The sequence below is a fragment of the Elephantulus edwardii genome, unplaced genomic scaffold (assembly GCF_000299155.1).
Source record: "Elephantulus edwardii isolate Elephantulus edwardi_28Jun2011 unplaced genomic scaffold, EleEdw1.0 scaffold00117, whole genome shotgun sequence".
In the NCBI taxonomy this organism is placed as follows: Eukaryota; Metazoa; Chordata; class Mammalia; order Macroscelidea; family Macroscelididae; genus Elephantulus; species Elephantulus edwardii.
The window spans coordinates 2,407,305-2,434,301 of record NW_006399867.1 but is presented as its reverse complement, the minus strand read 5'-3'; the positions used below and the strand labels follow the sequence as shown (position 1 = coordinate 2,434,301).

At 43.6% G+C, this 26,997-nt stretch overlaps 1 protein-coding gene across 1 annotated transcript in view; it reads left to right on the top strand.

The window, feature by feature from the left end:
- LOC102853490 (amiloride-sensitive sodium channel subunit gamma-like) overlaps window positions 1-26,997 on the top strand; it is a 39,398-nt gene that overhangs the window by 6,554 nt on the left and 5,847 nt on the right. Inside the window, exons 3-6 of the mRNA XM_006892691.1 lie at window positions 1,393-1,583; window positions 2,773-2,876; window positions 6,354-6,517; window positions 25,208-25,306. Coding sequence (XP_006892753.1) covers window positions 1,393-1,583; window positions 2,773-2,876; window positions 6,354-6,517; window positions 25,208-25,306 — 558 coding nt within the window. The remainder of the gene's footprint in view (window positions 1-1,392; window positions 1,584-2,772; window positions 2,877-6,353; window positions 6,518-25,207; window positions 25,307-26,997) is intronic.

Here is a 26,997-nt window from a genome sequence, read left to right as displayed (position 1 = left end):
ACAGAGCGGAGTTTAGGGCTGTTGTACATAGGGTCGCTATGAGTCGCAGGCGACTCGACGGCACATAACAACAACAACAACAACATATTTCTTTTAGACTGTTCTTTCCCTCATCTGTTTCAATGCAGTGTTCATTATTCATCCCCTCCTTTCTTAGTTCCCCCCCACCCCCAATGTCAGTCCTTTTTTATAACAGTGGCTTTATGCATTATTTGTCCTTCTGTGGCTGAGATATTTCGTTCAGCACAATGTCCTCCAGGGTCACTGTCTTGGGGTTTAAGTCAGCTGGTGAGAGCAGGTCCCCCGAGCCTTCTTTGTCAGCATTAGCCTGCCAGAGCTGCTGACTGAATGGAAATGGGTTTCGCTCCCATTATTTAGCCTCCAGCATCTCAAATAGACAACACTCAATGGAAATGAGTTTCTTAGAATGCTAATAGCAGCACAGGAAAGCCCCTCAGGGAACCAAAATCAAGGACTGATTCCAGTCACTGGAAAAGATGGAGAGGCCATTCAGAGAGTGCTGCTGAGTTAAACAAGCCTCCATTATTTTCAGCCTTTTCCTTTGTGCTTGAAGACAAATTCCATCCTGGGGCCACCGGAGTTGCCTGGCTGAGTCACCTGGTCACCCCTTGGCTGAGGGAGAGAGTGAGACATCTTGATGGACAAGCTCCCTGTTTGTATCCAAAGTTGGAAAGAGAAAACTCTTCCAGTGCATAACTGGGCTGTAGACGCAGGAAGGAAGTAGATAGTAACAGGGACACCAAATGCACTGTTTGCCTTAACAGTTTACTTCTTATTGGTTTTCATTGGAGGGGCATCCGCGAAGCAATCCTTACTAAAAATCAAGAGTCTGAGCTAGCATCTGGATTTCTTTTCTTTTCTTTTTTTTCATTTTAATGAACGTTTACAGAGATTTTGGCTTTCCATTCAATCATTGTTGCATTTTTCTCCCTCCCCCCACCCAGTTCACTCTTCTCTTTGAAAAGTAAAAGAAAAATTCTTTCATTAGTATACAATCCCTGCACAGCCCCCCTGCCCTCCCCCCCCCCCCAAGTACACGCCACTATGCAACCTTCATTCTGGACTCTGGATTTCTTAATCGCTGGCCCGGTAGGAAATGGGGAGGTTTGTTTAGGAGCTCAGTGGAAGTAATCAACCAAATGCTGGCTGTCTGGGGTCCTTGAAGAAGCTGGTTTCACGTCTTTCCTGGAGGGCGTAGTTGGGAGTCATGAGGATGGTGTGTCACAGTCCCCAGAAGCGAGAGGAGACCCCCCCATTCTTTCCTCAGTCATCTCTCCACTTGCTTGAGCCTCAGTTACTCAAAGTTGCAGCTCATCACAGGATCACTGGTAGGGCTGATGGCGTCACCCTGGTGTCCCTTCTCATTTACAGTGTTCCAATGACACGTCCGACTGTGCCACCTACACCTTCAGCTCGGGGGTCAATGCCATCCAGGAGTGGTACAAGCTGCATTACATGAACATCATGGCGCAGGTGCCTCTGGAGAAGAAGATCAACATGAGCTACTCGGCTGAGGAGCTGCTGGTGACCTGTTTCTTCGACGGAGTGTCCTGTGATGCCAGGTCAGGAGAAGGAGAGTCCTGTGTGCCTTCACAGTCTGAGGGTCTGGTCCCCTTGTGCACACACACAGCTCTTCTATGGGTCTGAAGGCCACAGGGGTTCTTCTCGTTAACCCTGTGCTTTGGGAAACAGCTTACACAGGAGTAAATGTCACAGTCAGTGAGGAAGGTAGATGGGCTATTGTCAAAATATCCTTAAATGCATTATGAATACAAGCATAGCCTAGCTGTGTGCATATTAGCTTACATATTACGATAATGTATACCAGCTTTGAGATCTACCAGCCTAGTTCAGAGAAATGAAGAAAGGGGAAAAGGAGGGAAGGATGGAGCGGGGAAAGGAAAGAAGAGGAGAAGCGTGAGAGGGAGGATAGCAGAGGAAGGGAGGAATGGAGACAGGGGAGAGAGGAAGCCTACGCACAGATGTGTGAGCATGCAGACATGTCTGTCTTGGTAACAATACTCAGATGAGTGATGGCTGTCACATTGTCTGCAGAACTGACTTACTTTTTAGTGTTATTATTGTTTTGTACTGTCAAGTTGGAACCAACCCATGGCTGAATCTCCAGCAGGTTTTCAGAGGCAGGGTATCACACAGGAGGAGATTTCTCATCTTTCTCCCTCAGAGCAGCTAGCGAATTCAAACCGCCCATCTTTGGATTGGCAGCACAAGTTCTTACCACGTAGTCACCAGAGTCTTTCCATGTGTTAACAGATGTATCGGAAGGATTGAATTCTCCCTGAGAACTAGGTTCTCAGGTCGGTGTAAGGCACAGATGGTGTGATGTTGTCTTTAGTGAGCGTTTTCCAGGTCTGGGGGGTTCTAATGGGAAAATATCAGGTTTGGCTGAGAAGGCCATGAGTTGACAGATATGCAATGAGGTGCATGGTCAAGGACCGAAAGTCAGTATGGGAATGGCGATGAGAGAATGAAGCAGAACAGAGTCTAATTTCACATCAGTGTGCATCGGCCTCGATGAGGGGCCTTGCTGGCTTGTCACTTCATCGGTGGGCGGTGGGGTGGTGGGGAGCTGATAGGGAAAGTACATCATGTGACAGGTATGCTGGCTGTGGTTGACACCACTAGTCGATAGGAGAGAGCTGGTGCCCTTAGCAAGGACCATTCAGACGTCAGCTCAGAAGTGGGGGGGTCTCAGCAAGGCCCTTTCTGACTTTTGTTCTTCCCCCACAGGAACTTCACACTTTTCCACCATCCGATGTATGGGAATTGCTACACATTCAACGGGCGGGCCAGTGACACAGTCCTCAGCACCTCCATGGGGGGCAGTGAATATGGTAAGGCAATCTGCACTGAGGAGTCTCTGAAGGGTCTCTCAGTCTCTAAAAGTTAGTTAGCAGTATGATAATTGAGAGACTTGAACCTTTTAGAAATGCAGGATCTTGCTAGTCGCCCAGAACCAGAAAAGCAACTTTTCCTAGTGTAGTATTTCTCTCAATGTCCTGGGTCGTTCTTCCTTCCTTATCTGTAACTGTTTCCCTTTTGTTGAGTTCTCTTCTTTAGCTTCAAAAGGGCAGCAGGAATGTTGCTGAGTTCCTCCTCCTGGGAAATCATTCTGGATAAGTTCTCAGCCTTGTCAGTCGTGTTGGGCAAGTGGCTCCCAAATGGACTTAAAGCCAGATACTGAACAGGAAGGAACTCTGGTGGTGTAGTGGGTAAGGAGCTCACTGGCATCTCAAAAGTATAAGGTTCAAATCCACCAGCTGCTCCTCGGGATAAAGAGGGACAATGTCCTCCTGTGTGATTTGCAGCCTCTGAAACCTGCTTTGGGGTCAACTAGGAGTTGATCTTGTCCCAACGGCACATAGCAAAAAACGCTGACTGGGAATGGAGACAGGCAGGCTTACCTGTATCCCAATGACACAGTCTGGAGGCAAATGCTGAGTTCAGACTTGAACTCTGCCATGCGCTCACTGTGTGAGTGACCTTGAGGAGGTTACGGCACCTGATCTGGAATCCGACATGGATCTGTGCCATCTCAGCAATATTGGTGGGCTCCTTGCGTTATGCAAATTGTTAGCTAACAGGCTTTGTTACTAACTGAAAGGTTGGATTTTATGTCCTTTTAGATGCTTCAGAAGAAAAGCTGGGGAATCTACCGGCAAAATAATAATAATAATAATCATCATCATCATCAGCAGCCATTGAAAACAGTTCTATTGAATCCAATTCTGTTTTGATATACATGAAGGGACATGAGTCAGAATCGACTCCAAGGTGACCTGTAATGATATACAAGGGAATTTAAATATGCAAAGCACTGACTCTAGTATACAAGGCTATTGAGGGGACTACAATTTAAAGCACATTGAATGAGAACTGGCACACAATGGAACACAACTGAGTACTAACTGTTGCTACTATGATTAGCTCCCATTATTAGCTTCACCGCTGCTGCTGCTAGTACCTTCACTCCTTCTGACACCGCTATTATTACTGTTCTGCCACTAGTGCTTTTGTGGGAAGGAAGAGCAACGCAACAGATTGGCCTGGCTTGCCCAGGAAAGGAATTCTTGAAAGGTCTTGTGCCGTGGAACCTGATACACACATATACCCTCCCCCTGCGCTCCCCACCCCCGAAAAGCAAGGTCATATCATGCAGGAAAACCACATTTGCAATTTTAGCCTTTGTTACTGTGTACTCTGGATCTTATCAACCCTGCAAGAAGTCATAATTCAGAGCACCTGCCTCAGTGAGGCAGACTGGGAGGGAACTGGAAGGGTGAGTTAGAGAGTCTTGACTCTGTTTTGTTTGGGCCGTGTGGCCGCCCACAAATCATCTACCCTCTGGGCTCCAGTTCCCTTCTTTCTAAATAAAGAGGTCAGAATAATTCTCAGTCCTTTCCCGCCGTATAAACCCTGTTCATTCATACTTATCCACTGACCAGACCTTTACGGAGTGTCTGCAGAATGCCCAGCCCTCTTCCACGTCTTGAGGACACGGCAGCGAGGAAGCAGACATTGTCCTTGCCTTGAGATGACTTAGACAGAGGAGAGAATCAGGTAGCAAGTGGGTAAACAAATGCCTAGATACCATCTAGCTTCACATCCCCGTGAGGGCCATGATGGAAATACAGCCATGAAAGAGAAGAGAGTGAACGGGTGCTGAGTTTCTATTTTGGATGATAGAGCTGCTTTGGGAATAGAAAGTGATGATGACTGTGCACCTGAGTGAATGACAGTGATGACATGTCTGAAAACGGAGAAAATGAGAATTTTATACCTATCTTCATAGGTATATTCTGTTATTTAAAAGTATCTATTTTAATTGGGAGCTCTGGTAGCCTAGTGGTAAGAAGCTATGCAGCAATCCCGAAGGCACACAGTTCGAGGCCACTAACTGTTCCGTGGGAAAAGGATTGAACAATCACCTCCTGTGTGATTGGCTGCCTCTGAAAACCTGCCAGAGGGTCAGCTATGGGTCGATTCTGACTCTATGGCACACAACAACAACAAAAACAACATTTTAAATAGGTATATTTTAATATTAATAAAAAAGAGACAGAAGAGAGAGTGGATGAGGATGAAGGACTATGAAGGAAGTTCTCGAGGAGGACTATTGAAGGATGAGAAAGAGCCAGCTTTGGTAAGATGAGAACTTTGGACTGGCTCTTCACAGCTCAGTCAAGGCTGATAAAACCTAAAACTAGGATGGATTGGAATTTTCACAACATTGGTGCTTGGAACCTGATAACCAAGAGTAAACTAAAGACCAATGTCCTGCTAGAAATGTGATGGTCCCCTTAGAAAACAAGTACAGAATACATGTTACATTGCATCCAAATCTCATAACCAACAGAGTGGGAAACAATGATGCCCTGCTTAAAGATGGCCACAGACCTTACCACCTACGCATGCTGCCCCTTACAGTCCTTGTCATAATCTAATTTCCTGAATTGGTCCTCTGATAAGGCTCACTCCACCTCTTTTGCCTCCCTTTCCAGGGCTTCAACCTGAAATTCCCCCCCCCCCCGCCCCAATTCTGTCCTGGCTTCACTTTGAAAAGTCTCAAATTAGTTTCAAGCCCTGCTTAATTCCCAGTGGAAAAGCATTCCAGGCACTGGCAAGGGAAAGGCCATGTCAAATAAATGAATTCGATATATGCTGAAAACAGAAAGAAAAATAGCATGTTTGGAGCTTATTGAAGGCGAGAAAGGGTGGGAGGAGAGGAGGTGCGAGAGGAGGGCACTAGAGTCTGACAGCAGTACGCAGGCTCTTGGATTTCTCTGTGGGTCTAATGGGATACTATTGAAAGGTTTCAAACATGGGAATGGCCTGATCGAGATTCCATTTTTAAAAGATCTTTCTGGCTTTGAGTGCAACATAGACCAACATGGGAGTTGGGAGAGAAATTAAGCCAGATGCTATTAGCGCTGTTTCCTCTCTGTGAACTCTTCCTGAGAGAATAGGCAACCACAGTGCCACAGCTTCCCTTAGGATTCTCATCAGAACTTCCCAACTCAAAGGAACGCATGGCAGTGCAGGTCTCCAGCAGGCCAGCTTAACAACACCTGTGCCAGTGATACCGGCTTTGAGCCCGTTTGTGCTAAGCTCCAGGGTAAGAGCAGTGAGCAAGTCAAACACAGCTATTACCCTCTCATAGCTTCCCTTCTAGCCCCTGTCTACCTCTCACTTATTGCAAGTGCCTCGATTCTGGGTTTGAGGCTCCCAAGGAAAGCAAGGGAGAGAGCAAAACTAGTCCATGGGAGTGGGTCTGCCACCTGTGACATCATCAACCTGCCTTGTTCCTCCAGGTCTGCAAGTCATCTTGTATATAAATGAAGAGGAATACAACCCCTTCCTAGTGTCTTCCACGGGAGCTAAGGTGATCGTCCATCAGCAGGAAGAACACCCCTTCATCGAGGACGTGGGGACGGAGATTGAGACGGCAATGGCCACCTCCATAGGAATGCGCCTGGTAAGAGAGGATTCAGATCTGCAGGCCGGGTGAGGAGCACAGCTTCCACCCCCCCCCCCCCCCCCCCCCCATGGCTCATCAACCAGACGCAGCTCATTTAAAAGGGTATTGGTTTAAAACGAGAGTGTGGCCCTGTATTTCCCAACGACCACCAAAATGACAATTCCAATAGTCACACTAAGAACTGTCCGTTTGTATGGGGTTTATGGACAAGATGTCATTTTGGGAACTGATTTAAAGAGTTTCTTCTCTTGTTCCAAAGAAAGTTACCAGCATTAGGCAAGCCAAGCTAGATATCGGGTATCAGACACAGTGTATTTTGCATATATTAGAACATAACCATCGGGAGAACCCCATGGAGCACAGTTTTACCCTGAAACACATGGGGTGGGTGTGAGTTGGCCAAGAGCAACTGATTTGTTTTGATGTGTTCGTCTTGGGTTATGCAAAAATTACCTAATTTTAAAATGAAGCCTAAAGCTAGGATGTATTGGAATTTTCACAACATTGGTGCCTGGAACCTGATAGCCAGGGGTAAATCAAAGTCCAATGTCCTGCTAGAAATGTGATGGTCCTCTTAGAAAACAAGTACAGCTTGCATGTTACGTTACTAGTGGTGAGTTACTAGGCCGTCAAAGTCTATTTAGCCTATTATATTTCTCTCAACTTCATGTCATTTACTACAAGTCCTCCCACCCTCAAAGTCTTTGACCTTCTCTGACAGGTACGGTGTTCTCTGAGAACACCTGTCAGAGAACACCTGTCAGCAGAAGTACAGCTGGCCTGCAGCTTCCAACTCCTGAGTCAGCCCCTCCCAAAGGAAGTACAAGGATAGATAAAAAGCACATGTACCGTCAGGCCTTGGCCACCCTATGTGACAGTTTTCCCTTTCACACATACCAGTTTCCACTTTGTCTTTGCCTGAATGATATTAAGGACTTACTTACAGACGATATGTTTACACAGTAAAAAACCCAACTTAGACTAAGGGAGTGTGCAATGCCGAGTATTTCTCCTCTCCCTCCCTGCTGCCAACCTCCTTCTTGCTCTCCACAAATACCATCGCTGTTGCTTCTGTGTCTTCAAAGAGACTTTTAAGGCTTCTTTACATGTGTACATATAAGAACAAATATTTCTCCTTTTAATACTGTCCGGCTCTGGTTTTCACATACACCATAGCTCGGGAGTGGGCTCGTGTCTATAAATCTGCCTCATTCTTCCTTTTTTTTTAAACTTCTCTTTTTTAAATATTGTGATTTTAACGAAAGTTCATAGAAAAGGATTTTCATTCATTCACTGTGGTACATTTACCTCCCTACCCCCGGTTTACTTTTTTTTTAAAAAAAAATATTCATTCATCGTTGCATAATTTCCTACCTCCCCCAGTCCACTTTGCCAGGCCTCTCTTATTCTGGACTGTTGTCATACAAGTAGAGCCTAATTGTATATTCATTTTAAAGAGTTATTTTCTTCCTCTGTTCAAATGCAGCATTTGTTATTTATCCCCTCTTTTCTTAATTTCCCTTCAACCTCCAAGTCAGCACTCTTTGTAACAGTGGTGTAGTGCAGTGTTTGTCCTTTTGTGACTGAGATATTTCACTCAGCACACTGTCTACAGTTACCCATGTTGTCTAATATTTTGAGTTCCCTGTTTTTTCAGTACTGTGTAGTATTCAAATGTGTGAATATACCATAGTTTTTCTATCCATTCATTTGTTGATGGATACTTAGGTTGCCTTGCTATTATGAATAATGCAGAAATAAACGTGGGTGTGCATGTATCTGTTTGCGTGACAGCGGAGTTGGTGGGTCAAATGTAATATCCAGCTTTTTGAGGAAGCGCCATATCACCTTCCATAGTGGCTATACCATTTTACATTCACACCAGCAGTGAATAAGGATTCTAGTCTCTCCACAGTCTTGCCAGCGTTTGTTGTTTGCTGCTCTGTTGAATTTTGCTCTTATAACTGGGATGAGATAATATAGTTGTTTTGATTTGGGTCTTTCTGAAAACTAGGGACTTTGAACATTTCATGTTATTTGTTTGCCCTCTGAATGTCTTGTTTGGTGAAGTGTCTATTCATATCCTGTGCCCATTTTGCTACTGAGTTGTTTATTTTTTTTCTTGTTGAGGTGCTGAAGTATTCTATGAATTTTAGATATGAGTTTTTTTATCAGATATGTCATTACCAAATATTTTTTTCCTAGTCTACGGTTTCCTTTTTTCCCTGTTGGAGAAGTTTTTTTGATGTCTATAGGGATTTGATTCTTAGAAGGTCCCCTTCATCTTTTTATTCTCTCCTGGTTGGATGCCTCACTCCTCTTAAAGACCTAATATCATTCCATCACCTGGATAAGTTATTGATGGGATTAGGTCTTTTCCAGGCTTTTGCTACTAGAAACAGTGGAGTGATATAATATGTATTTATCCTGCTGCTTTTAAAGGTGTATCAAGTAGTATATGTATTTGCCAGATTGCTTTCCAGTGAGATGTGAGCAATTTGCAGCCCCACTTGTTGTTGGTAAATGCCATCAAGTTGCCCGTGACTGTAGCGACCTTAGGTACAATAGCTCTGAACTCTGCCACAGCCTGAGCTAGTGTCACTGACTCTGACCCACCTAATTCCATTGCCCCAGTTACCATGTCAATCCATCTCATCCAGGGTCTACCTCTCCTGTGCTGTCCCTCCACCCTTCCAAGCATGATGTCCTTCTCCAGGGACCTGTCCCTCCTGGCCACGTGCCCAACGTATGTGAAACAGACCTTCAAAATCCTTACTTCCAAGGAGAAACTTGTTTTTACCCTCTCCAAGACTGACCTAAACTGTGCCCCCAAACTCTTACCAACTACAGTGTATGGTCCAACTTAACCTGTGCTAATCTACCAAGAGAAAAATTTCCTTTGCATTTCTTCTTAGTGGCTGTGTGTGTGTGTGTGTGTGTGTGTGTGTGTGTGTGTGTGAAAACGAAACAAAAACCAGAAAGTGATCTATGTATACACTATGTCCCAAGTTGGCTTCTTAGCCTTTGCTCGCTCCCTTACTTTCTCATAGCCACAGAGTTGGAGCTGACCCTCTACTGGGTTTATGAGGCTGTAAATTGCATGAAAGGAGCGTGCCCATCTTTCTCTCACTGAAAACCTGTCCCACAGAGCAGTGCTTTCTAAACCTGGCGTGTCATCAGACATAGATCTTCTAAACCAGAATTTTTGTGAGATTCCATTTTTTTTAAACCAAAGCTCAGTGATTATTCCAAGGAATGGCAACTGGGAATCTCAGCTTTAGAATCATGAAACAACTAGAGGAGAATTAGAATTGGGAGAGAGGCAATCTGTGTCTTTCTACGTTAGAGCAAAGTTATAATAGCAGGAAAGGTTTAACGCAGTGTCTGACAGTAGCTCCTTTCGGAGTTACGTAAGGTTGGGACTTGCACACACACCTGCCATTAATTCATTCAACAGCCATGGAGCTTAGCAGAGAGGACTGCTAAAAAGTCATTTACATAAATTGTTCGTGAAACGGTCTCAAGGGCCATGGGGAGAAATGCAGGGTAGTTGCTTTTTGTTGTCTGATCTTTATTTTTGTGTGGGAGTTGGAGGCCATCAAAGTACTTGCACTCAGCTATTTATGTAAAAGTTTGGAAGGTTGAACCCACCTTGAGGTGCTGTGGAAGAAAGCTTGGCTGGCTGCCCACATGAAGATTGTTGTTGCTGTTATCACGCACCACGGATTTGGAACTGACTCACAGCTGACCCTCCGGTGGGTTTTCAGAGGCTGTAAGTCACGTGGGAGGCGATAGCGCAGCTTTCAATCCTGCGGAGCAGCTGGTGGATTTGAATCACGTGGCTTTGGATTGACGGGGCAACTCTTTACCACTAAACCACGGGGCTCCCCTATATGAAGGTTGGAGTCAAGGAGCATCTATGCACTTCTTTTCTGTTTCCTAACACATGGGGTCAACTCAATGCACTGGAATCGGCTCAGTGGTAACAGCTTTGGCTGTATTTTGAGGAGACCAAGGAATGCTTTCCTGAGGAACTGATCTTTAAGCGGAGACAGCAGGAATGAGTGGCAGTGTGGCTTCACAGAGGAAACCTGTGACTTATATGGCTTTGCGGGGGTGGCTTGTAGTTTTAGGGGCTTTGTTCCAGCCTGAGAGAAGCATCACAAGAGCCAGTTTGTTCTGTGTGAAGGTAGATTGCTACCTTTGCCCCCAAATAGCAACAACACAACCAAACCCAAACTCCCAGCCTGCTGAGATTGTAGCTAGAAAACCCTCAGGGAGCCTTAAAGGGCTGGACTTTCCTCCTCTCTAACTCTCACCGTGTCTGCAAACGGAAGTTAGTAAGTGAGTAGCTTTCAGGAGCAAAAGAGCTAAGGAATGCCACTCTCTGGTTTTTCCCTCTGAGCTTAGAAAGACCCCACCGTACTGTTAAGGAAATGCTCTCTTCACCAGTGGGAGGTGAACAAAGGTATGGGTGGGTTTTTCTGCTACACCCAATTTAAGATGAAGCAACTCAACACCCCAGAGTGGCAGGGTCAGTCATCAGCTCTTGGTCTGATTTATGAGTGTTTAGAACAACAGAAAACCCAGGATTACTAAGAGGTCAACAGGGTGTCACTAAGAATAAGTCCAAACAAACTAGATTTCCCTTCCGTGTGTGTGTGTGTGTGTGTGTGTGTGTGTGTGTGCAGGTGTTTTAGTTGACTCAGGTAATCAATCATTTGCTACAAAACTTCCTTCTCTCAAGTATCAAATATCCAAAAGCTCTGTTGTTGTTGTGTACCGTTGAGTCGGAACCAAGCTATTTCTGACCTTCTAGCAGGTTTTCAGAGGCAGGTAACTGCACAGGAGAGAATGATTGCCCATCTTTCTCCACCAGAGCCGCCAGTGGATCCAAACTATGCACCTTCCTGCTTACAGCACAATTCTTTACCGCTAAGCAACCCGAGCTCTCTTAAGGCACCGGACACTCAGAAATAAATATGACAGAGCTCCTGTTTTAAAGAATAGAGATCTTGTCCATCTTGTTCTCAGACTGAGTTCTTAGAGCACAGTGGATACACAGTAAATATTAGGGGGATGGATGATTGGAATCTCAGACAGGGCTGAGAGAAGGCATTCTCTGGATGATGGGTTCTTGAAGGACGAGCATAAGACAAATAGTCTCAAGAAAGACCATTCCAAGGGAGCTCTGGTGGCCTAGTGGCAAGAAGCTGCACTGCAATCCCTGAAATACATGGTTCGAATCCACCAGATGCTCTGCTGGAGAAAGGAGGCGCAATCTTCTCCTGTACCAGTCAGATCTGATTTGACAGTACACACGCATAAAATAATAATAAAATAAAAATTTAAAAAGAAAAAAAGACCAGTCCAGACACAGTGTGTAAAAAAACCAATTGCCGTCACACTAATCTGACTCCTGGTGACCTCATCCACATCAGAGGAGGACTGGACTCCAGAGGGTTTTCAATGGCTGATTTTTCAGAAGCCAATCAATCACCAGGCCTTTCTTCCAAGGTGCCTCTTCCAGGGTGGAGTAGAACCTCCAGTCTTTCAGTCAGCAAGTGAACCACCCAGCCACTCCAACAAAACATGTTGTCACAAACTCTCGAGTTGGCACTAACTCATAGCTGGCCCTCCAGCGGATTTTCAGAAGCAGTGAATCGCTCAGGGGGAGATTGCCCTTCTTTCTCCCTTAAAGTAGGTGGTGGGTTATACTTGTGTGTCTTTGGATTGGCATTGCAACTCCTTCCCACTAAACACCCCAACAGAACTTGTAGCAGTTGCAAAGGTTTAAGTCATGTGGTAAAAGGTTCAGGGAGAACACTTTGAAAGAACTAGAATCATTGTATTAGAGCAAGGGACAATAATTCTGGAAAAAAAGAATTATGAAGATCTAAGCTAAGACAACCTTGTGTGTTGGGAGCTCTGGTGGCCTAGTGGTAAGAAGGCTTGTGCTGCTATCCCAAAGGCATGCAGTTTGAACCCACCAGCTCTATTGCGGGAGAAGGATGTACATTCTCCTTTTGTGTGATTAACTGCTTCTGAAAGCCCATTAGAGGGTCAACTATGGGTCAAGTCTGACTCATGGGCACACAACAACAAGAAACCTAGACAATGACTGTGGAAATACATCTAAAGGAATGCGTTTGAAATATAGTATATTATAGTATAGAAGGAGCAGAGCTTGACAACTAATGTTGTTGTTTTTATGTGCTGGCGATTCACCTGCGACCCATAGCAATCCTATGTACAGCAGCTCTGAACCCTGCCTTGTCCTGAGTCAGTCTCACTATTTCTGGCACACCAACCTCCATTGCCCCAGTTACTATATCTATCTATCTCACCCGTGTCTTCCTCTCCTGCTCTGTCCCTCCACCCTTCTGAGCATGATGTCCTTCTCCAAGGACCAATCCCTCCTGGCCATGTGTCCAAAGTATATGATATAAGGCTTCAAAATCTTAGCTTCCAAGGAGAAACTTGGTTTCACCCTCTCCAAGGCAGACCTATTTGTTTTCTTGGTGGTCTGTGGTATGTACAAGACTCTCCTCTAGCACCACAATTCAAAGACATTGATTATTCTTCTGTCATTCTTCCTTAGTCATTGTCCAGCTCTCTGATACATAGCAAGTAATTGCAAAGACCATGGCCTGGATTAGATGCATTGGCAAAAACAAAGTATTAGAGAATGTTAGCTAGATATTTTAGATATTTGGGTTCTGAATTGGCCAGGAAAGCAAATGGAATTACCAGGTTCAGAATGAGGAGATGCATAGAGAGGTACACTAGAGGTGAGTAAGAATAACCACCTTGGTTTGGGACACACCCAGTTAATATGACTTTGGGAAATTAAGGTGAAAATGCCCAGTGTGTAGATACTACAAACCTGGAGTCCAGGAGAAGAATCTGAGAAACAGTATAAATGCCATCACTCAGGACACAACCCTAAAAATAACCAGCACGTCAAGACTGAGCAAAAAGAAACTGGTGGAACAGAGGCAAACACTAGGATCAGATGCCAGAAAGTTCTGGTGTCAAGTAATTCAAATGAGTTTCAAAGAAGGTGTGACTCAACATGCCAAATGCAGAGGTTAAGGAAGATAAGGGCCTCAAGTATTTTCTGGAATTAGCAACCAAGAGGCCAATGGTATTTGATGCTAGAGCAGTTGTCAGTGGAAGGAACAAACAGAAGCCAAAGTACAATAGGGTGAATGGTGAATGGTGAATGGGAGATGAGGAAGCAACAATGGACAGCTCACACAAAGTGGGGGAAGACAAGACTCAGAAGAGAAGGGAGAATTCGCTTTCATTGCCGACTCTATTGTGCATTTTCCTCTTTATCTGTATGTGTAAATTCTTTTCATAAATACCTATGGCACAGCAAGGAAGACTGGAGCCAGAGGGTGAGGGTTCAGACTCCAGTTTTGCTCGCTGACTGTATGAGCTTGTGTTACCTCATCTTTAAAATAGGAATGATAACACTCGTGGTATTTCATAGACCGGTGAGAATTCAAGAGTCAAGGTGTGTGAAGTGTTTTGAACGGTGCTGGGCACATAAATGCTAAAAAAAAAATTGACTATTAATATAGGCTGTAAGTGAGTCAGTTCTGATTGGACAGCAATGAAAGAGAAGAGCGAGATTAACATGCATTTTTAAAGAAAAGAAATAAAGATAGAAAAATACGTTTAAAGGAAAAAGAAGGGTTAAGGAAGTTTTTCCTAGTTATTTCAACACATAGCTCCCAATTTGATCTCTTTCTTATTGACTTAAAAGAATGCTTTCTATCTCTATAAATTGTTGATATGTACCATTGAGTCAGAACTGATCCATAGCTGTTCCTCTAGTGGGTTTTCAGAGGCAGTAAATCACACAGGGGGAGATTGCCCATCTTTATCCCATATTGCTACTGGTGGATTCGGACTGCAGTCCTACAGACTGACAACACAGCTCCTTACCAGTATTATTTGTCAACTCCTACTCCTTTGTCAGTTTGCCACACTGTCACCAGTCTGTGGTGATTTGCACACTGCTCTGATGCTGCAAGCTAGGCCACTAGCATTTTAAATCCTGGGTTTTGAAATGTCACCAGCATTTAAAAGTCTAGGATTCTCCATGGTGGAAAGACTTCAACAGAGCTTCTACACTAAAAAAGAGTAAGAATAAGGCCTGACCATCCACTTCTGATGTAATGGATCCTTGGAAACCCGACAAATCTACGAATAGCAGCAGAACATTATCTGATATAGTACTAGAAGATGAGGCTGTCAAGGTGGAAGACAATTCAGAAAACTGGGGAAGATTAGGTACTCTTTTCATGGCAAGAGTCCAGAATGAGGGCTGTATGGTGGAGTGGACTGGCGGGGGAGTTGTATAATAATTAAAGTTGTTTTTGTTTTTTTTGTTTTTTACTTTTCAAAGGAAAAACCAACTGGGGGTAGGGGTGGGCAGGGGGAAAAATGTGCAACAATGAATGGATGGAAATCCAAAGTCTCTATAAACTTCCATTAACATTTCAATTAAAAAGAAAGAGATTTTAATGGAAAAATGGTAAATGAAATAATTACCAAATCAACCACTTTCAAGTACTGAGTATTTTTATGTAAAAACTTTTATGTGTTTATACTTAAATTGTCACAAGTAGACTTATTACAGAATTAAAACAAAACCAAAAACCTAGGGAAGAGCTGCCTCCTCAAAGTAGAATCTATCTAATGATGTGGGTTGAGGCAAGCTCTCACCCAATGGGACACCTTCATTTGCTGCTGTGGCACAACTCAAAATGAGGAGGAACAGTTGAAAGTATGTGTTACTGATTGTAGCCTGGAATGTATGGAGCAAGCGTCTTAAGGAAAATTGGAGACCATGACAAATAGGTCAGGAAACAACAGTGCTACTAACTATGAATTGCTCTTATGCAAGTTCAAACTGAAATGGAAGACAATGAAAACAAGTCCATGAGAGCCAAAATAGGAGCTTGAGTATAGTTGACCCAGATTTAGAGACATTCTCAAGAAGGTATTTAATGCATTGAACATTAATGACCAAAGACCAGATCAACTGTGGGATGACTTTGAATGCACAAAGAAGCAAAAAAATAATTAAAAAGACAGAGAGATAAAATAAAAATGGCTATCAGAAGAGACTGTGAAACTTGCTTTGAATGTCGAGAAACTAGATTGGATGGAAGGAATGTGAAGTAAAAGAATTGTACAGAAGATTTCAAAAAGCAACTCTAGAAGGCAAGGCAAAGTATTATTGTGAAATGTGAAAATACCTGGAGTTAAGAACTCAAAAAGGGGAGAATTTACTTGGAATTTCTCATGCCAAAGAAGTGAAGACAATAATCAAATCTCTGTTTGCAATACTTACAGATTCTAGGGGCAAAATATTGAATATGTAGGAATCATGGGGCAAATGCAAATAATACATAGTTACTGTATCAAAAAGTTCATGATCATCTGGTTTTGGAGGTAGCATATGATCAAATGCCAATGGTACTGAAGGAAGAAGTTCAAGTTTCACTGAAGGCATTGGTGAAAATGATAGCTCCAAGAATTAAGAGTACCAGCTGAGGTACTTCAGCAAACAGAATCAGCCCTAGAGATGCCAAAGAAAATTGACGAGTCCAACTGACTGAAAGAGATTCGTATTTTGTACCCATTATAAAAAAATAAATGATCCAGTAGAATGATGGATTATTGAATAATTATTGAACAAATTATCGAACAATAATGTTGCTATCACATGCAAGTAAAATCAAGTAAGATCATTCAAAACTGTCAGAGCTTATTTCATCGTTGACTACCAAAAATTCGAACTAGATTCACAAAAGACTGTGGAATAAGAGATATTGTAACTAACATTAGGTGACTCTTGGCAGAGAATACCAGAAAGGCGTTTACTTGTATTTTATTGGCTGCACAAAGACAGTGCATCACAGTCAATTATGGGTAACTTGGCAAAGAATGGAAATTCCAGACCATTTCATTGTGCTTACACAGAACCTGTATATGGACCAAGAAATAGTAATTAAAAAAAACAAGGGCAGAGACGGCGTGGTTTACAATCAGGAAAAGTGTGTGTTGGGGCTGTATCCTTTCTCCATCCTTAGACAATCTGTATTCTGAGAAAAGAATTCAGGAAGTTGAACTGTATAAAGAAGAATGTGGCATCAGGTTTGGAGTAAGACTCATTAATAACCTGTCTATGCAGATAGTATAAACTTGCTTGCTGGCTGTGAAGAGGAGTTGAAATGTTTTTACTGAAGAAGAAAATGACTGCAGCCTTCAGCATGGATTGTATCTCAGTATCAAGAAAACAAAAATCCTCACAACTGGACCAGTAACTAACATGATGAATGGAGAAAAGACTAAAATTGTCAGTGATTTTGTTTTACTTGGATCTACAGTCAATTCAAAGAAGCAGCAATGAAGAAATGAAACAACGCAGTGCATAGGAAGGGAGCTCTGGTGGCGCAGTTGTTAGAGAGTTGGGCTGATAAGCGAAAGGCGATGCTTCTCTGGCAGTTCAAATCCACCAGTTGCTCCTGGGGATAAAGATGGACAATCTCCTCCTGTGCTATTTACAGCCTCTTGGAAACCCGATGGATGGTCAGCTACGAGTTGGTTCTGACTCACCAATGAGTTTATTGCAGAGGGAACATTTGCCACCAAACAAAAAAATTCAAGTGCATGAGAATAAGATTTGTCACTTTAAAGACTAAGGTACACCTGACCCAAACCATGGTACCTTCAGTTGTTTCGCATGCATGTCAAAGGTGGACAGTGAATAAGGAGGATCGGTGAAGGGTTGGTGCCTTTGAACTGTGGTGTTGGTGAAGAGCATGGAATATACCGTGGACTGACAAAAGAAGTTCTGCCAGAGTGTTCCTTACAAGGGAGGCTGATGTGACTTTGCATCACATACTAGGGGCAGGTTATCAGGAGGGGCTGGTCCCTAGTAAAGGAAGTCATGCTTGGAAAAGTAGGGGATCAGTAAAAAATGAAAATAAAAGAAAATAGGAAGACTCTCTACAAGATGGATCAACGTGACTGTATCCACAAACTATAGCCGAGCAGAGAGTGTGAAGGTAGTACTCAGCATGGCTGTGTCCATGAACTCTAGCCGAGCAGAGAGTGTGAAGGTAGTACAAGATCAGACGAGGTTGCTTGTGGGATTTTCCTATTGTACATAGATCACTGTGAGTCAAAGCTGCCTCAAAGGCATTTAATAAAACCAGCTCCAATAATTATCTGCCATATGTGTTAGCATTCCCTTTTACTGTGTGTGCTTTCTATTCATTTTCTTTATTATGGATCTTCTAATTCTAAAACATGAAATGTTTACGTAGTCAGTCTTTTTCTTCTGAAGTCATTATACTTATTGAGGATTTTTTCTCAGCATCAGATACTGAGTTCCATTTTCTTCCTTTTTTTTTTCTTTCCTTTTCTTCTCTTTTTAAATTTTAATTTGTTATTCATTTCAACTTACAGAGACTTTGAATTTCCATTCATTCATTGTTGCACTTTTCTAACCCCTAGTACTCTACCCTCTTGGAAAAGTAAAAGACAAATTCTTTCATTGTTTTACAAACCCTCCCCCAGGTCCACTCCACCATGTAGCCTTCGCTCCAGACTCCTGTCATGACAAAAATACCTCATCACATATCCCTTTTAAACAGTTTTCTCCATCATCTGTTTCAATGCAGTATACATTATTGAACCCATCTTTCTCAGTCTCTCCCCAGCACCAAAGTCAGTCCTGTTTTACAAAGTGACGCCATGCAGTATTTGTCCTTTTGTGACCGAGATACTTCACTCAGCATAATGTTCTCCAGGGTCACCCATATTGAATAATATTGCATGAGTTCCTTGTTTTTCAATGCAGTGTAGTATTCCATTGTGTGAATATACCACAGCTTCTCTATCCGTTCGTTTGTTGGTGGGCACTTAGGTTGTTTCCAACTCCTTGCTATTGTGAACAAAGCTGCAATAAACATGGGTGTGCATTTTTTTTTTCTTTTCATTTCACCTATGGAAATGCTGGGATGGGCACAAGGGAAGCACACCCTGAACAAGACGGATTGACACATGAGGATGACATAGGATGGGGCAATGGTCAGATCTGTTTTTAATAATATCAAGTCATAGTTGACTTGAGGACACCTAACAACAACAACAACACGGTAATACTTTAATCCATTGCACTCACTTTATTCTTTATACTTTGACACATTAGAATTTATTACTAGAGGTTATTTCTAGAGGGTATGGAGTTCATATAGAATTTCATTCTCTTCCCAATTAGTTAACAAATTGTTTTAACTTTATATAGTAATTCTTTTTCTCTGTCATCACTGACTAGAATCACAGAAGTTATCTACAAATAATGTATTATGAAACACCAAACAAAAGAAAAAAATTCTTTAACTACCCATAATTCCATTATAGCAAGGCTTCCTACTCTCTTTTCAATGTTTTTGTCCTTTTAGTTTTTCTTTGTTTGGTTGGTTGGTTTTGTTTTGTGTTTTTATTGTTGTGTACCATTGAGTCAGATCAGACTGGCACAGGAGGAGATTTCCCCTCCTTCTCCAGTGGAGCATCCAGTAGATTCAAACCGCACATCTTCGAGATTGCAGTGCAGCTTCTTGCCACCAGGCCACAAGAGCTCCCTTATTATTTTATTTTAAATAGAACCTTTCAGAGCCCATTCTCCATAATCTAATTCTCCCGCAACTCCAATTCTGAACAGATCAAAATATCTTTTCCTGAAATTAAATAGCCATTCCACAGTTCCAGTTTTAATGATAACACTCTCTTTTGTTTGAGAATGTATACTAAGTTCCTACACTGTATTCTTTTTTTTAATTGAGATTTTATTGTAAGTTTATAAAGAACTTAGATTCCCATTCATTCATTGTTGCACATTTTCCTCTCTGGCCCCCTTCTCTCCTAGTTCACTTTTTTCTTTGGAAAAAAGTTCTTTCATTGTTATACAGACTCCACCCCACCCCCTGACCATTTTATTATGCAGCTCTTATTCTGGACCCTTGTCATGCCAATAATACCTAATTATTCTTCTACATCTTCTAGAACTACTTTCCCTGTAATGCGGGACCTGGTACATTTCATGTCCACGTCGGTATCTGAGGAGGTGAAATTGATTGAGTAGGTGGGACTTGCAAAGTTGACTGAGACCAATTAAAGAAGGCTGGGCTGAAACATCAGAACTTGAATCACCAGACACTAGAGAGCAGTGATAATAGAGTTGGATTCGTGATTCAGATGGATAAGTGAGAGGTGAAAGAGGAACTGAGCAAAGAAAGTGTGGAGGCTGCAATCCAAGTGGGAGACTCGGAGTGATGCAGGTTAGCGAGGGTAAGGGCCAAGCTGAGACAGTGAGAGCAGGAACACTGAGGAGGCAGCTGATTCCAGAGATGTCTCTAAAGCATAGGGACAGGTTGAAGGAAAGAATGATCTAAAATAATACCCAGGTTCTGGAATTGGTAACTAGATCGATGGAGTGTTTGTTATGTGCCGTCGAGTCTCTTGTGACTTGTAGTGACCCTATGTACAATAGTCCTGAATCCTGCTCTAACCTGTGCTAACCTTATTGTCACTGCCACACATACCCTCATTACACTAGTCACTGAATCTACCCATCTCATCCTGGTTCTTCCTCTCTTATGCTGTCTCTCCACCCTTCTAAGAATGATGTCCCTCTCCAGGGACTGGTCCCTCCATGCAACATGCCCAAAGTATGTCAGACAAAGCTTCAGAATCCTTGCCTCCAAGGAGAAGCCTGATTTCACCCTCTCCAGGAAAAACCTGTTTTCTCCTGGCATCCATGGTATACTCCCTACTCTTCTCCAACACCACAACTCAAAGGCATCAATTCTCTATCATCCCTAGTCATTGTCCAGCTTTCTAACACATGGCAAGAAATTGTGAAGACTATGGCCTGGATCAGGTACACCTTAGTGTCCAGATGGGGAGTCATTAGGAAATATAAGTTATATAGGAGACTAGGTGGGTTTTAGACAGGGGAGGAGGTTCTGAATTTTGTTTTAGACAACATAACAGTTTTTGCTGAGTACAAACCCCGTAAAACTTACTGATTTGACATCAGAACCACTTGTTAGCTCACTGTCAGTGGGTTGAAAATCTGGATCTGGTCTTGTCTGGGAAGTTCTTCTGGTCAAGGCCAGTCTCAGTCTCAGATGAACTCATGCATGATGCACTCATGGATTTCCAGATGTTGGAGGTCAGTCAACCTCTGGCTCTGTTGAGGCACCTTCATCTTGCTCCATGTAGCTTCTTGTCCACCAGCTGGCTAGCTTGTGCTCGTTACCGTGGTGGTCAGAGTCCCCAGTTCAGTAAGAGAATGCAAGCTTCAATGTTCAAGCACTTCTTACTCCTCTGTTTGCATGATATATGTTCATGATCAGTTGGCCAAAGTTTAAATCACACGACACACCCAGGATTGAAAAATAGACTCTCCTCTTTATGAGAGGGTGAGATTTGGGCCATTTTAACCTCCTCAATATTCCACAGATATGGTGACCTTAAAATGTTCATGAGTCTTCTATGTAGAGTTGACCAGTTGTCATTTGGGTGATGAGAGAAAGATGTGGGCTGGAGGTCAGATATGGAGACATTAGTCATTCATGTTGATGTCTTGAGAATGCATACACATTTTAATAGCTTTATCTTCATTGGGAATTTACTTAATGCATTAAGTACTTACACTAAAGAAGGATTAGTCTCAACTGTGCTGCAATGCTGAAGGCACATAGTTCGAGGCCACCAGCCGCTCCATGGGAGAGAATGGGCAATCTCCTCCCATGCGATTAATTGCCTCTGAAAACCTGCTGAAGGGTCAGCTATGGGTCAGTTCTGACTCAACAGTACACAACAACAACAACATACACTCATACATGTTCACATATGCACACACATACACTCACACATACACACATGACTTACTACACAATCACATATACATAAACACATAACCCTACCCATTTTTGTACCCACAGAGGTCAGATCAGAAGTGGAAATGTCTCCTCAGGTTCCCCAGATCAGCAGCTCTGGAAAGCCGGTGGTTGGGGTGAAAGACAAAGAGTGAGCTCTGTGACAGCCTATTAACTGAGGCTTGGAGCAACTACTGACCCCCAGCAGGGACCGCTTGCTGCTACACTCAGTTGTTTTGAGAGCAGCTTGGAGCACTCAGGAGCTCCAAGTTCTAGAATTGCCATTGTGGAATAGAGCGCCAATGATTAGTAATCAGAAAGCATAAAAGTGAAAATTATTTCCCTCAGTTAGATTCCTGAAAGTGGCCCGTGGCTGTTCTCACAGTAGAAGTGCCCCTGATCTCAGCTGGCCTCTTACAGCTGCCTCAGTGGACTGGCCCCCTTACCTCAATGCCAGCATCATGCACTTTCCTGTCTCAGGCAGCTAGAGCTGTTCTCTAGCTTTGTGAACACCTCTGCAGGCCCAGGATTCAGGGTAGCACCTGTCTAGGGGACTTCTGCTTAGAGAAGCTTCCAGAATGGCGATGAATTATAACACCTTCCAGGAAAGCTACGGCTTGGCATCTTTGCAACTAACTTCCTCACCCCGTGCCTGGTAGCCACTAGATACTCTGGATGTGTTGACATCCCAGCTATTAAAGGAAGAAGTCTTGAGGGTGAAACCATGACTGCTAACTTAAAGGTTGGAGGTTCAAGTCCACCAGGAGATGACTTGAACCAAAGACCTGATTATCTATTTTTGGAATATCGGTTGTTGAAAATCCTCTGAGCACAGCTCTATTTTGGCACACATGGATCTGCCGTGAGAATCAACTGAATGGTATCATATTAGTTATTAATGCTATCAATTAACTGTTTTAGTTTGCTTGGCTCCACAGTCAACACTCTTGGTACCAGCAGCCAGGAACTCAAGAGATGACTTGCATTGGGAAAGTCAGCTGTGAGGGACCTCTCTAGAGTACTGAAGAGCAACGACGTCAGGCTGGAGACTAAGGTGTACTTGATCCGGGCTGTAGTCTTCACAATTTGTATGCTATGCATCAAAGAGTTGGACAGTGAATAGGGATGATAGAGAATTGATGCCTTTGGGCTGTAGTGCTGGAGAAGAGGGTTGAATATACCAAGGACTGCTAGAAGAACTAACAGGTTTGTCCTAGAGAGGGTGAAGCTGGGTTGCTCCTTGGAGGCAAGGATTCTGAAGCTTCATTTGACAAACTTTGGGCATGTTGCAAGGAGGAACTGGTCCTTGGAGAGGGATGTCATGTTTGGGAGAGTGGAGGGATAGCACAGAAGAGGGAGACCCTCTGTGAGATGGATCAATTTAGTGATTAGGGTAATGGGATTAGGTGTGCCAGAGACAGTGAGGTTGGCACAGGATAGAACAGGGTTTAGGGCTCTTATACATAGGGTCGCTATGAGTCGCAAATGACTCAACGACACATAACAACAACAACAACAATGAGGAAATTAAGTCTATTTTGAGCTGACCTGGAAAGATGCTCAGCTTTTATTGCTGTGAGATGGACAGAGTGCAGAGCGAAATGAATGTGTTGTTGTTACTCTGCCTGGCTGGGCCTGACGCTGGACATGCTCTGTTAGCACGGCTGCTGTGGGGAGGCAGAGGAGGAATCAGTCAATTGCTCTCACTCTTTTCTTTGCTTCTAGTGTTTAAATATTTCCCAAATAAGCACTGGCATTGCCCTTGAGAGGCTTAGAGTTAATTGATGAAGACCTATGAGTCAGCAGGTGATTTAGAGCACAAACCAAACAGAAGGAGATTATAGCCACTTGAGACACTTCAGTTTTCACCTCCGGAAAGCCTCCTGGTTCTCTTTTCCCACCAATGAATCTTTCTACCTGGCCACGTCTTCAAAGAAAATGTCCCTTTCTTCTCTACCGTAAACCTCACACCCTTTTTTGTTTACCCCATTTCCAGAACACACACACACACACACACTCACACACACACACACACACACACACACACAGACTTGGCTATAAGCTGGTCATGGTTTATAGTCAATTATTGGTCCCCCCTTCCCCGGGGTCCGGCTTATCTGTGTATGGTGACAAACATTAAGCTTGAGCCAACTTAGTAAACCACAAGTTTTTAAAGCTTTTGAACTATGAGTTATACTGGTTGGTGTTGCCTCCTCCTATAAGGACGTCATTCTCCTCTGTCAGCTGTTCTTTGGCTTTTTCTAAGGTGATCTGCTTCCATCTGTGGGACAGAAGACAAGTGTGTAGGGAAGAAACCGTTCACTGGGGTGAGAATCCCAGGCGTGTCACAATCCCCGCTCCCTTTTCCTCTCCCCTCTCACTCCTCACAAGTTCACATTCTGCTGTCTTCCTCTCTCTCTGAAAACCAGACCTGAATTTCTCAGCAGGGATGTGAGGCCCAGTGTGCTTCCACTTCTGCCGCTCTCTGTGACTTCATCTTCATCATTCTGACCACACTGGCTCCTTCCTCCAAAGGCCATTGCTGCCACCAGAGCCCCATCCTCCTCCTCCTCCATTCCATTTGTCATTGTTGTTGTTGTTTGTTGTTATGAGCCATCAAGTCTCTTGCAACTCATAGCGACTTTATGTACAACTCTAAACCCTGCTCTGTTCTGAGCCAACCTCATTGTCTCCGACATACCTACTCCCATTGCCCCAGTGACTGAATCAATCCATCTCATTGAGGGTCTTCCTCTCCTGCGCTGTCCCTCCACCCTCCCAATTGTCTCTCTTCAAGGACTGGTTCCTCCTTGTACCATGTCCAAAGTGTGTCAGATGGAGCTTCAGAATCCTTGCCTCCAAAGAGCAGCCTGGTTTCACTCTCTCTTGGATGAGCCTGTTTGTTCTCCTAGCAGTCCACGGTATGTTCATTACTCTTCTCCAGTACCACAGCTCAAAGGCATCAATTCTCCTTCTATCATTCCTAGTCAGTATTTTTTATATATTAAAACATTTCATTGTGATTTTAGTGGAAGTTTATCGAAAGAATGGATTTGCATTCATTCATTGATTCTCATTTTCCTTCCTCCCCTCTCCCCAGTGTATTTTGTGTTGCATGTCTTGTTCCAGATTGTTAATTGCTGTACACATACTCTCTAATCTTCTGTTCCCTTGAGGGTCCCTCCTTCTCTCATTCCAGTGTAGTGCTCATTATCTATCCGTTCTTTCCCTACCATCCTTTCTCCCGAATCCATCCTATTTTTATAACAGTGGTTCAATTTGTCTTTTTGTAACTGAGCGCACTGAGTGATATATCTCCACTCCATTTCTTGGCAAGACCAGCCCTTTCTTGCCATTCATTCCGTGTTGAACCAACACCCCCCTTTGCCTAAGACATGATGGACTCCTCCAGTCTCCTTGCCTGACTCCCTTCCTTTAGAAGTATTAGTCGCTATTAGAAATTCTCTTATTTCCTTTCTTGTGGGCCATCTGTCTACCCTACTAAAATGTAAACTCCAGGAGGGTAAGTTCTTTTGACCTTGACCGCCATGACCTCACCGCTTCCTAGGCCCCTGCCCAGCACTGAGCAGGTGGGCACTCAGGAATGCCTGGTGAATGAGTATAATAGTGGCTGCTTACTCCCCGGGGTTCTGGGGCAGTGTCCCCTGTCCGGGCCCTGGGAGAGGTCAGGCCTGAATGTCCTCTGTGGTTACAGACGGAGTCCTTCAAGCTAAGTGACCCCTACAGCCAGTGCACGGAGGACGGGAAGGATGTGCCCATCACGAACATCTACAATGCTTCCTACACCCTCCAGGTACGAGTGGTGGGGGTGCCCAGCCGGGGACTGTGGTCTGGACCTAGGAGACGAAAGTGTGTGTTAGCTGGGGCGTGGCTGGAACCAGGAACTTTTCAGGAGGCCTGGGGTTCATCCAAAGACCTCAGGAACAAATGATGCCGGCTGACTCCAGTCCTCTGTGGCCTGTCCGTAACCAGAGCTTAATTGATGCTCTGAGGTTTGCCTGGAACACAATGTACAGTCAAGACTGGGCCGCTGCTTAAATAAATGGGCACATGAGGGGCGGGAGGGAAGTATCTGGGCCTGGCGCTGCATCTGAGAGTTTGTCTTCCAGTCCCGCCTGCGCCCCTCATTTGTGGTGCATTGTGTCACCTGCCACCGTCACAGAGAGCAAGATGGTTGGAGCCAAGGATGCTAACTTCTCGGCCACAGACTTGGCTTTTCTGGCCAGCATAGTAGTTTATTTTTATTTTTTACATTATTTTTTAAATTGGTTTGTTTGCAAAGCGTATATACACCATGTTTCACCATGTTCTTCATTCACATTGCTTTTTGTACAATCATTCTCATGCATTAAGTTTTATAAAATGAATCTCTATTGGACCTTGCCCATCATTACCCTGTCTTAACACCTGGATCCTTTCCTTTTACTTGCCCCCTCCCTCTACCCACCAAACTGTGCAACCCTGTGGTTTCATCCTCACCTATCCTCACCCCTCTGCTCCCCTCTCCCCCCACCCATGAGTTCCCATACATGTTTTATTAGCCATCCTTCTCTATTTACAATAATGGTCTCATGCAGTATTTGTCCTTATAAGACTGCATTAGTTCACTCAACATCATGCTCTCCAGTCTCTCCCAAGTTACATAGTATTTTTCAAAATGGTTGCTCCTGAGTGCTGCATAGTATTCCACTGTGTGAGCCAGCATAGTATTTTAAAGTTAGGAACACTCACCAGAAAACCCAGACAGGCGAGCTCTGGTGGCCTAGTGGCAAGAAGCTACACTGCAGTCCCAGAGATGTGCGGTTCAAATCCATCAGATGCTTTGCTGGAGAAGGAGGAACAATCTCCTCCTGTACCAGTTAAATCTGATTTGACGGTACACACACACAGAGTCACACAAATAATAAAATAATTTTTTTTAAAAAATCCAGACATCTAGCTTCACTTTAAAAATAAACAAACAAATAAGATGTGATAATTTTGGGCCTGTATTCCTGCAGAATGAACAGCACGTAGAGCTGCCCCATCAAACAATTGTCCCTGGTCTGCACCACTGGACGCTGGAGGTGTTTGAGTTTCCAATTCTTCAGTCTGATCACCTGTAACGTCTCTTATGCCAGGAGTCTTGGAATCTCATTTGGGAATGGTGCTTTCTCCATTATGTTAGTGAAGGTGTAGGGTGTGTCTTTAACAAATAATTTTTGAGATATTAAAACAGTAAAACAATAGATTAGGCAACAAAGAAACAGGCATACATGATTTCAAGAAAGATAATGAGGGATTGATCCTGTTTCCACTTGTGTTTCCAGAAAGAGATGGTGCAGAAATGTGGGTGTGCCCAAAAGACCATCAGGGACTGGAGAAGGCAGGGGTGGGGGAGCTATAGAACTTGAGACAAAGAACTTTTCCCCAGAATGGACACACAGACAGAAACCTTCTTCTGGTACAGGTGTCCTGGATTGAAACATCTGGTCTTCTGAAGTG